At 43.6% G+C, this 12,579-nt stretch overlaps 1 protein-coding gene across 1 annotated transcript in view; it reads left to right on the top strand.

The window, feature by feature from the left end:
- Nucleotides 1–6,836, top strand: part of ZFYVE27 (zinc finger FYVE-type containing 27) — a 55,080-nt gene extending 48,244 nt beyond the window's left edge. Inside the window, exon 11 of the mRNA XM_078593172.1 lies at nucleotides 2,534–6,836. Within this exon, the coding sequence (XP_078449298.1) occupies nucleotides 2,534–2,601 (68 nt within the window). The 3' untranslated portion in view covers nucleotides 2,602–6,836. The remainder of the gene's footprint in view (nucleotides 1–2,533) is intronic.
- The last annotated feature ends 5,743 nt before the right edge of the window (nucleotides 6,837–12,579 follow it).

Raw genomic sequence — 12,579 nt, 5'->3', positions numbered from 1 at the left:
GGGGAGTAACTGAATCAATGAAGATATTCAAACGAGTTTTGTCATCTCAGGAGCAAAGCAACCAACTCTGTAAAAATGACAGTGTTAAAATGAATAGATTAAGTTAATTGTTATGAATAACAATAACAGTTAATATTATCTTTGCGAGGTGAAGGGTGGCCTGCAGTAATGTTGCGAGGGTTCCTGGGTAGTTTGTTTAACTCTCTAGCCTCGTCGAAACACGAGGCTTTGAATAATGAGAAAAACACAATGCCAGATGCGCTGCCAGGAACTACATTTATTTTTAAATCAAATTACGCCAATTAATTTGGCATTCAGCGCATCTGTGCATTCGGCATATGTCTGCGTGTGTGGTGGGAGGGAATGGGGAGGGCACACTGGTGTGATCGTGCTTAGTGCGCTGTGCTACGGCAACATGCCATTGACATACCCTGGGATGTGTCCTGAGCCTCCTCTAGGTCGACTCAATCTTCAACGAGTCCTGTATCGTGCAGATCAATGCACTTTTTTCTCACTGGGGGCGGGGGGGGGGGGTACAGAGGGGTGCTGCGCATCCTATAATCTGGTAGGGTTTGCGAGTGACCAGATCTGTAGAACTTTATTGGCATCGGGCACAATTTTGTGGGGGATGAGTCTTACTTTCCGGGGGCATCTGGAAATCTGGAGAATGCATTTAACAGTCGGCCGTTTTTGTTTAATAATGTGCCTCCTTTGCATGTGAATTGTTCAAAAGAGCGTTATAATTGGAAAATATTTCCTCCAAATAAAATACTTTATGTGGCATCACTTAGGCCACTGCTTTGCTCTTGTGTTCAATTGCCTTTCCCTGTAAGCGCTCGTCTGTTCTGCAACTATAAATTTTGCTGTGGCTATGCTTATTACAACTTCAGCAGAAAGTTTGTTTGAACTTTGTCATATTGAAACAATTGTGTGGGCCGCACACACCGCCGTCCGTGTTTATTATTCCCGCGGCGTAATTTGTAGCAGCGCCATTCATTAAATCACATTCTGAATCTCTCCAAATGTGCGATTTTAATCTTTTGAGTACGTATCATTGCTAATGAATGAGCGAATTGTGGAATTGCGTGCCGTGGCGTTTAAGCATGCCCCCCGGCTTGCATTTTCCACGCTTCGTTGGGGACTGGGCATAAGGTGGTGGCTGAATAAAGCGGACTCGGGTTTTTTCTGAGCTTGATCGGCATTGTGAGATCCGAGTAGGTTTCATTGGTGGCACCGCGCTTCGCACGCTTATCGAAGCTGCCGCAGAAGATGTAGAACAGCTGTGCCGTTTTGGATAACCAATGGCTCTGCGTGACCTTGTGGTGATGCTGTCGCCAACAGTTGTGACTCACAGTTGTACGTCGTAGTTACTTAGCTTGTTGATAGCAAGACGAGCAATGCGGTTTCACCATCGTGTTTCGATGTTACGTACGCACCTACTTGTCAATGCACTGCCGGATGAGAGAGAGAGAGCGTCTCTGCGTGCGTGAGTCGGGGGGGGGGGGGTGTTATTTGTCGGTGCTGTTTGGTGAAGGTGTGAAGCGGAGTACAGTACAACATTGGATTTTGTTGGACTGCCCACAACGTAGCTTTTGGAGAGTCCTTTTGAATATACGCACGCACGCTTGCATGTCGAGTACGGCGTTTGATAGGCCGTCATTGCTGTGACGTTGAAGCGTTGTAGCTGTCGAACTTCGCATGGCCGAATGTGTGCTGTTGGAAGTACACTGCGAGTGTAAATGAATATACCGTGGAGATTAAGGAGCAGAACTCAATGCGCAGAAGGCGATATAATGATGCCCTTGAGACCGCGCTTTCTGCTGAATACCTTCCAATGGCCGATTCACTGGAGCATGTCAGCTTTGTTTAGATTGGCACCAACATCAGCATTTCAGACAAAAACTTGTACGCATGTTCTGGATATTGTAATGCAGCTCATAATTCCCCCTGTCGCCTATCCCTCACCATCTCAAGGAACCCAGTGTTTTAGGCACCCATTAAATATCCCTTTAATGTCTTCAACATTTGTTGCATTCGGACTTTATGGGATGATTTTTCTGTTTTTGCCAAATCGCCTTAATGCACCTGCTGGCCATTATGAACGTAAGCTTTGGTTTATTTTGGTTATCTGGTATTGGGGCGCACAAATCTCTTCAACTAAAGTGATCGGCGAAACTGAGGTCATTGACAATTTGAGTAGCGTATGAAAAATATACAGAAGTATTTTTTTTTCTTCATTTAATAAACAATACATTAAAAGCTACCATGGAGGATTGTGGCTCTTGAGCATGACTCGTGATTAACTGTTCCTTTACAAGCAATAACACAATAACAATACTGTTGGCTGTGGAATAAAATAACATATTTAATGTGCCGATTCGTAATTAAAACACATCTCTTGCACCAGCAATTAAATTGTGCCGGAGTAAGTGTCGATTTATTTAAGAGTACTGTCGTTGATATAACACGTTTGTTCAATGTGTCCGTGTGCATATCTCCGCGTGCACGTGAAATCTTTTCTTTATCTTAACAGCTCCAGATGCCCAAAAGGAGACGGTGCAAGTCTGCTACACCTGCTACGGCCGGCTGAATAAGTACTAAACAGACACTGGATCAGCCGGGGTCACGACAGGACCTGTGGAAGCTTTGATTCCCCCGTCTGCGTCGGATAACAGACCCTATAATCCTGTCGAACGCTTTAAAAGAGACACTGCGCAGACTGGGGGGGAAGGACGCTTGGACACGTGAAGCCTCGTGGATAAGATGATAAATGGCAGGAAATGCCAGCCTCCCCCTTAACCCTCTCACCTGCAGTTCCCTCTGTGCACAGATGAAGTTACGTGGAGTTTGCTTTGAACTGCTTTCGTCCTGCCAGAGTCTGCGCCGTTTTTGCCGCAACACGTTGCCACCTTGGGCTGATAATACATTTCTGGCAGTGGAATACTGTATTAGATGACATTTGGATGGGTGGTAAAGTGCTTAAGTGCATTGAAAAAATGTCTAAATAATGTTTGACATGCGGGCCACTGTGATAGTTGAACCTGCACAGGTGTTTATTGTTTCACACACGTGGACGCGTGTCGCTTCTTTGCGTGATTTCTGTAAATCGGTCACAACTTTTTTGTTGTTTTCTGTTGAGATTTTTGTCAAGAACGGTGGCGGGTTTTTATTTGAAGGGGGGAGGGCAGTGGCGTAAGGGGTTGGGGGGGGGGGATCGTTGGGTGGGGAAGTGATATTCTGCAATAAGCATTCCATGTGTGTGACATGTGTGTGACATGTATAGCTCAAATGAGAAATCCTTGCTTTTACATATGGGGCTTGTGGCAAACACTATTAAACAGTAACCCCCCCCTCCCCCCCCGATGTGCCGATGTGGATTCGTACAGAAACAATTTACGGTTGGAGACCAGAGCGGCTATTTCAGTCAGATATTGTTTGTAAATGCATGGGCCTCGGCCCTTCGATGCTGTGCTTGCAGACACGACAGAGTGGTCGTTTGCTTCCAGTCTTTTGAGAGCTTCGTGGGCGATGGCACCTCGAAGCATTCGTGAATGATATTCAACTGGGCTGTCCCCTGCCTGGATACGTGAATTGTGGCCTGGTTTAGCTTATTTTCGGTCCGTGCGTGTCTCTCACCCTATCCAAAGAATGGAGAACTTAACCTCGCAGTTTGTTGTCATTGAAGCAGATTTATTTTTTATTGTGAACCATGTTAACGGGAAACTTTACCGAAATATCGATATTTATGAAATATAAGAGTGAAATCATTAAAATCACCGTACATCACACTTTAACCGCAGTAAACACGGCGCATATTCGCTATACAAATTTCACGAAAACTTGCTTCATAAATGCGGCGTAATTTTCTGCCGACCGTTATTCGTGCGCACAAGGGTCGCGAGAGCAATGGGGACGATCGGGACTCCAGGTCCGTTGCTGTTTTTTGCCAAACGCTGCGACGTGGTATGCCACAGTGAATGTTCCCCTGGCTGCTGAGTAAATCGATTGTAACGTTGCAATTTACATGGGTAGTTGGCGGGGGGGGGGGACCCACTTTACGGTTAAGTGCTGAAACTAGAAACGCTTTGAAGAAATGATAAGAAGATACCACTTGGATTTGAAATATCGCAATAGCGTGCATCGAACGCATTTATTTTTTTCTTGCTGGAGAATCGTGAAATGAAGCTTTTTGAAACAAGATCAATCTGTTAGCCAATATAAAATACACCTTCTGCAGCACCAAGGGTCTTCACGTGCTAGTCTAAGTCGGTTTTACTTTGGCGGCAAGTTTCCTTGGGAGGAGAAAATATTAGGTGTTGAAAAGTCCAGTGTCGGTGAATTCCAATTAAATATCTGTACTGGTGTTCCTGTAGACCTCACTGGTTAACCAATGGTTTGCTGCCAGGCTTACTAAAGCACGCAGACATTCACCACCTGAGGGAACATGCAATTATATGTTGGATACGTTTTGAGAAAGCTTTGGCATTACCATATCAATACTGTTATGCTGTTTTTTTACGAATATATGATTGCATATCTTTTCATTTATGGGCCCTCTTGTTATTTAAAAAATGAAGCCACCTCTGATGTCACGTGATTGTGTTTGCCTGCTCGTGTACCGAATGTTTTTGTTATTATAGCGGCCAAATGACAGCCCGAAGCATCAAACTTGTCAGTTACCATTTGTGGACACATGAACACAGTAACGTTTTGTTTTACAGTAAAATACATTTTAAATGCATTTTAAAATGTGTCAACTTGTAAACAATACTAGGTTTCTGTTACGCAGCAGTTCAGTAAGGTGTCGCGCGCCAATCTCGTATTGTTCTTCATACATTAAGTGTCACCATCACGCTGAGGCTCAACTTAATTGGCTGATTGCCCACGTTGATTTCTTCAGCATATTTTGCAAACTAGAACAGGGTAGTTAGTACGTTTTATGGCATTAAAAAAACATACTTTTAGTGTTACTTGGTGTACATGATGCATGTTTGAAGGCTTTTTTTCTTGACAAGGGATGACACCAAAGCGACACACAGAAACGATTTAATTTGTGGGGGAGGGGCGAGATTGAAAGCGCTCTGATCTGCCAATTTTAAGTCCGTCCATTAAATGTTCCACATTTAGAGTTTGCCATTGAGGGCATGTGTTATTTTGCATATTGCAGGTTTTCAAAATGAGATGCATATTTTTTTCTTAGAGATAAATAAATGTTACAGTGGCACTGGTCTTCTTTCTGAATACATATCTCTCTCCGTGTTGTCCTGGCTGTCTACGTAACCCCGCTGTTTTTTTCTTGACAGTTACGTTTTAACGGGAAGGACATGTCAAGTGCTCGAGAAACATTTGTTTTTAAAGAGTACTGTATGTCCAGATTTTTAAATGGAGCATAATCAAACCCAGGCCTCGACGTGTAGGCGCTTTATTGGGTGGATTTTTGGAGTCAATCGAATGCATGTGCAAAAGTTAAACGTACACTTTATTATGATAAGCGTTGCTAACTTGTGTTTATGAATCGTAAAGGTTTAACGCAAGGTTTCCTTCTCGTCTTGCGCGCTTTGGTGCGTCGGTGTGATCTCTTTATTTCGGAATCGTCCCATTTTTGATTTACGAGAACGTTGGTGCAGATATTAAACTTAAAGAAAGCGTATGTATAATTAGCTTAACTCCTTTTGATTACAGATATAGAGTTTGCGTTGTGCCAGTTTATCTTTTTTTTGTTGTAAAACGTTAGCCTTTAAAGGCAAAATTTACACTTGGGAACGGTATGAAATGCCCACGAACTTTAATGTGACATCTGTGTTTTATTTCCACCCACCCCATTTTAAAACGTTTCTTCTAGTCTTACAAACGTGCTTCTTGCTTTTGAAGCTCTATGCATTCAGCAGCCTGATTTTGTAGAGCATTTTGGCTCCTGTGCAATGTTTACTTAGACAAATGTTCCCCAGCACATCGAGTGAAAGAAGCTATTGCGTGTAAACAATTGAAAAAAAAGTCGCTGAAAGTTAATGGAAGTGCATTTTTTTTTATTTAAAGCCCCAGGAATTTTAGGTGGTGGTGGTGGGAGGAGGGAAGTTATGAGTTTTGTTTGTCCGTGAAATGAAAGTCAAAGCAACACTGGAATAAACCATCACGCTACTTTGTCTCGCCGGTAATGGATGTCCTGTGTACGTGGCTAATTTGCACAGTATCTTGACGCCGTTTTCTGCTTCAGTTTTTTTTTTGCGATTAATTTGTGTTTATTAACCAGCACCTTAGCAGACACAGTTCCCTGCACGACGTCAACGTTCGCACACCTTGTGGTATTACAGTAAGCGCAAGACGTGATTTATCAAAATACTGTAATGATTGTGGACACTTTACACACCGATTGAAACCGTGACCTTTTTTGAGATTGCGCGAGTAATCAAAAAGTAACCGAACGATTCCCCTGGCGATCATTTTTTTTTTATTGCATTAACATGTACTTTTTCGTTACCCCCCTTTATTGTGCAACAAGGCTTGTGTATAATCACAGTTACGTGATTATGTTACGCGAAACGTTGTAATGGCGACGTTAATCCGTGCAGAACGTCGGCGTGAAGTTAAATTGTACAATAATTTATAAGAGTTACGTTTTAAGGTTTTTTATAACTATTTGAGGGGGGGGGGGAAGGTTTGAGTTTGGATTTCTCTGTTCTGAACCCCTCTGTTTCTGTCAATGCGTTCGTTTATTGTGCGTGTGCACACCAAGGCATGGCTGTTGTTCTTTGCCAATAATTTATGCCCCCCCCCCTCCCGACTGTGTGCTCGTACACATTTTAACGTTTCCAAATAAAATTACGAAAACAAAAAAATCTCCCACGACGACTCCCCCGCGCGCTGTTCTTGACCGACGGTATCTTCGGTATCGTGCCATTGCTCCACTGTCGTCACTGTGATGATGGTGAAAGACTGAATAGAGTTCACAAGGTATGTTTTAAATGCTTTAGGATAAGCGCCGCTTAGGGGTGGGGGGGGGGGGAGACTGTTGCCGGAGATGCAGCGGTAAGAGAAGCGGGTCTAAGGCACTACTTTTACTTAAACCCGTAACCCTAATACCTTTTCCTTTTAAATCTTTCACCCGGATCATCCCTTGAGATGGAAGCATGTCGTTTGCAAACTGTTTAACCCCTAAATCTAAACACCAAAACGCGAGAAAGCAGGCGTCGTATTACATTTCGTCAACGGAAGGATTAAGGCGGGGTTTCCCTGAACCCCAATCCTCGCGATTTACTGCTCCAATTCAAATACACACCAACTCGTTCCGCGCTGCACGCGCCCGATGATTGCTCAACACGTCCCACGTGGCGCGCTGAGCAACTGACGCTGCCTGCGTCACGTGCTACACGCTCAATTTTAGTTGAATAGGCTCTATTATAAAGCGGCGTTAATTGAATTATTAGTGCGTTACATGGGGCGTGTTTAACAATTATCGGGCGCGTGCAGCGTGGAACCAGTTATACTCTTGGGGTTTTTTCCGGTAAAGTCACGTCGGTATAAATAAATGATAGAAATAATAATAGAAATAAAATAATAAATCACGACGTTTCGGAGACAACACAAGTCAACACAAGGCAACACAAGTCTCCGTCATCAGGTAGGACCGTCACAGCTACATTTACAGTAAATTTATCTGTGACGATCCCACCTAATGACGGAGACTTGTGTTGCCTCCGAAACGTCGTGATTTATTATTTTATTTCTATTATTTTTTTCTATTATTTTTATTTATTTTTACCTACGTGACTTTACCGAAAAAACCCCTAAGAGTATGAATCCTTGCAGTCACGAAAGCTTCAAATCTAGAATGGAACCAGTTAAATTGAATGGGGAGTAGATTTGTAACGCGGAGAGGACTGGAGTTTGAATAACCCTGGATGGAGTAATTCTAAAGGTCTGCGCAAATCAAAGGATGTGGTTGAGAAAATGTCCGTCGTGGTTTTGTGTTGTTTTATAACACATTCCTGCAGAGGGAGCTGGTAGGAACGTTGGGTTGCTCGGTAAATGGCCAGGGTCAACGGCGGCGTGGTGTATTCCGCAAATATGCCCGACTGTGAGGGCGGGCACAAGCCGGCGTGAGTAGGTTTAACGTTGAGTTTTATAAGGGCACCACGGGGTGACCAGCCCCTCCCCACCCAGCCCCACCCCTCCCACCCAGCCCCTCCACACCCTCCCCTCCCTGCCCTCTCCACCCAGCCCTACCCCTCCCATTTTTGGATGCACGACGGACGGACGGACACAATAATCCCCTGTGGGCTGGTGGAACCAGGTGGTTACTACCAGTATAACGTATTGTCGAACTAGGATCCATGTCTAACAGAGAACGTCCTTGCCTATCCACACCTGGCAGGACAATCCTGATCGCTGATGTAATAAAGTTAAATGTCGAAACCAGCCCAGAGGTTTGTGCCAGTCTTAAACCGATGCAGCTGAAAAAACCACTCCCAAGAGTGGGGTGGGGGGAGCGATATTATTGGTTAAAAAAGTTTGTTTCGCGTGTATGTCGAGGAGTGATGCTCACAACAACTAGCGGAGCGCCGAGTGGCTAAAACACAGGAATTTGGCACATTATGGGGCACAGGTGGTGCATCTGCCAGTCATCTCAGTCAGTCAACCCATGGGCACCTGGGTCTGACCCGTAAACCTCCTGCCAGCGGGCGTTCGACACTTCACGTGTCCTTAAAGTGCACATAGCCTGGCACAGGTGCCGTGGGGACGTCACCGGCACTTGGCGGCGAATGGCGGCTGCTGTTGTAGAGATGAATTATGAGGAGAGAAGAGCCTGATTGTCTGCTTATTTTAATTTGATAAATCAGCTGGTGAATGAATGGATACAAATATCAACCCATACGGTTTCCCCGTATTCTTGTTCAAAGAAATTGAGATTTCAGTTCCATACGGCGTACAGCCGTTTCAATACGGGCAAAAATGTGTTTGTCTATTTGTTTGTGTTTCTCCCTTATGATGGGACTTGGTAGGATGAAAGTTGAGATTTATAAGGGCACAGGGTGACCAAAAAGGTCTGAATTGGTCTGTGATAAGATAGGCACTGATAAGGGGGTTGACAGATATGAAATATGTTTGTTGATTGGATTTAAAAACATTCTGCTGGGGTCAGCAATCGAGGAGATGATCTTCTATTCCCCCATCTTTGGGGGAAGGTCGTCGCTTTTGGTAAAGTCGTGGGCTACAATATCTGCTTCTCATTAACATTATTGTGTACGTTCTATATTGACGAGAACGGCTGTGTAAGTCAAGGGTACAGCTTGTGTTCAAAGGTCGAGAGGACCCTTCCTCAATGGATGCCTCAGAAATATCTGCGGTATATTTTGGCCAAACAAAATTTCCAAACGTGAATTATCCGCGAGTAACCGAAGCGAGGAACATCGCGACGGAGATCGAACAACGAAGACTGCGATGGCCAGGCCATTTCTATAGAATGGAACGGTAACCGCATCCCTACAATTCCTCTGAGATGGAGCCCCCCTCCCCCCCGGGCAAAAGAAAATCGAGGAGGCCAAAAACCACCCGACGAAACACCGTCACCAATAGAGCCTGGCGAGACGAAGCCGCGATGGTGAGAGGCACAGCACGGAGCCAAAGGACATGAAAATATGGTGAGAAAGAGAGATGGCTCGAGATTTGAAGCTTTCGTGACTGCAAGGATTCATATTCTTAGGTTTTTTCGGTAAAGTCACGTAGGTAAAAAAATTAAATTAATACAATTAATAAAAGGTAAATAAAATAAAAATCACGACGTTTCGGAGGCAACACAAGCTTCCGTCTTCAGGTGGAACCGTCACAGCACGATATCTGTATCAAGTGATATCTGTATCAAGTGATACAGCTATCGTGATTTTTTATTTTATTTTAAATTTAACTTTTATTAATTTTATTAATTATTTTGTTTTACCTACGTGACTTTACCGAAAAAACCTAAGAATATGAGAGATGGCTCATTGTAGCCTTATGTCCCATCGGGGATGAAGAGGAGTAAGTATTGTGTAAAAAAAAAATACTTGTGGGGGAGTGTTGTTTGTGTGCGCATAGCGTGAAGTGCGTACGTTTGCAAGTTTTGGGGGGGTGGTACTTGTGCCGTTGTTGTTGTTATTGTTTCACGCGTGCAGGGATAGATACACATACCCGCTTTTATTTTCTTCAGGCGCAAACTTCTCACTCCTCGATCAAGAAGGCTCGGGCCAAGTGTTTTTGATGAGCGCCGTAATGTTTTCCAGCTGACCAACTCATAAACTGACACTTTTTTTTGCGTGACTCATTAAATATTTCGGTAATTTCCATCTTACTTAAATGAAAACTTTAAGTGGCCGAGAATGAATTAGAACCGTTGGAAGCTATTAGCATTATTTATGGTCCTCTGGTATCTAAGGCATTAAATTGGCTGTCTCGCGGAAAGACATCTGTTGGTTCATGCATTGGCAATCGCATAAAGGGATCTTAACAAAACGCACGTGCTTTTCTCCCGTAATAAACCTCGCCACAGGTTACTTAATTCGACCTGTAACCTACAGAAGCCAGTTGGACCAACAGCTGGCAAGGTAAGAAGTATTCGTCAGTGTTTTCTTGCGTTTAATCTCAATAATTACGATAACATTCCATTCGCCGCCGTCAAGAATAACAACATTCTGCACGGTTACGACACAATTGTGTCGAATCTATTTTTGTTATTAACTTCGTGGCAAATGTAGCGGCATCTAGTGGCTGGAGGGAGTCAAGTAAATACATTACTTACGTTGAATGTTGAACTTCTTTCGCACCGTACGTAGCCAACACAAAACGCAGTTCTCAAGAAATTAGTTTTCAACCTCGAGTAGACATTGCATCGCTCTAATGACTTCCTAATATCGGGAGAAAGCAGTATATATACCCATTAATAAGTATAACCCGTAAAAACAAAGTTTTTCCACTATAAATCCTTTATATGCGTGGCAGCGAACTTAATATAAAGGATTTAAAAATATATTCGCCTGTGGAGGACGCGGGGATCGATCCCGCGACCTTTGGCATGGGAAGCGAGGGCGCTACCAACTGCGCTACTCCGCCACGGCCTGTGGAGGGGTTACGCTCTGGGCTCTTATACTGTGAATGAGTTCTATTTGAATATATGTAAAATAAAAAAATTTTGCCTAAAAAGTGTAAAATTTTGGGAATTTTTTTTCACGAAAATTAATTGTCTCGCACAACGAGTCTGTGTGGAAAATGTCAGCTCGATTGGATCACGGAAAGTGGGTTAAAAAACGACCGAAAGATTTGCACGGTCGTAAGCAAGCACGCAAGCAAGCAAGCAAGCACGCAAGCAAGCAAGCAAGCGAACTTAATATAAAGGATTTAAAAATACATAATTTTTACACCCGTGATGTTAATGCGTGTGTTTCAGCTTAAGAATCGTTAAAATAATCAAACGCCATTTCCCAAACTAAGATTCACTTCTGGAAGTTGAACCACAACATTTAAAAGTGAATTACGCAGTTTATGCTCGACACCTGCTTTGCTAATTTCACTTGACCCGTGCGACCCATTAAAGATATTATTAGAATCACGTGACACCGTCGTTTTCGTCGATGCATCGTTACATACCCAATACGATCGCACTGCGTGTTGAGGGTGGTCCAGATGGCATGTGATAACCCCCCCCCCCCCACACAAATTCAATTCTTAAAAACTTAATATTTTGAAAGTAAGGTTTATTTAAAACAGAAAGGAATATGAAAAGGGAAAAACATTGGGGTTAAATTATTTGTGGGGGGGGAAGGGGGGGTGTCACAAGACATCTGGATCATCCTGTAGAATAAAAAAAGAAGATGATGCGGTTGGAGACACCGGCAAATGAAACAAACGGACATCTTTCATGAAATCTTCCACCATTCCAATTGAAAAGAGTTTCTGGGAGCCAATCGTGTTGCGGGTATATACACCATGTGGTCAACAACCTCCCTCCGCATTGGAATGGTTCAATTAAACTCTCAACACATCTGACTTGACCCATTCACCGCCGTTGCTGCCCCCACGACAAACCTGTGCACACCCCCAACTGAAGAACGGGGCAACGTGGGAGAAAGGAGAGAGATTAGATTTGGTTTACTGAGGTGAGGGTTCGAGTTCTATCGCAGCTGGCATGAATAGACATGTTAAAAAAAACATATATAAATGAAAATGACAATTGGATTTATCCCGTGACCTTCAAATCGTGATCACTATAATTCGCTTGGTTCTGTGGTGTCTCATATTGAGTCTCGTATAAATATCAGAGTTTATTGAACGTTGCACAGTGCTGATTCTCATCCAGCAGCTTCACGTGAGGAATCTACGTTGTGTTCTACTACACAGTACGTACTGAATATAGATGCAGCGTGCTCACGTTTAGCACTGCAGAATATTTTGTTAACATTTCCGTCTTAATACTTCAGTAAAAGTTAATGGAGCTGCAATGGCTGCTGTGTGTGGCCGAACATTGCAATCGCGATGTAAATAGGTTCAGGTGCAGCCCTGCAGGTTACCGGCTCACGACACTGCTGGCGGGAGGGGGTCTCCACTCGAGGG

This window comes from Lampetra planeri, chromosome 4, assembly GCF_965212315.1.
Source record: "Lampetra planeri chromosome 4, kcLamPlan1.2.h2, whole genome shotgun sequence".
Classification (NCBI taxonomy): domain Eukaryota; kingdom Metazoa; phylum Chordata; class Hyperoartia; order Petromyzontiformes; family Petromyzontidae; genus Lampetra; species Lampetra planeri.
This window is presented reverse-complemented; position numbering and strand designations above follow the sequence as displayed.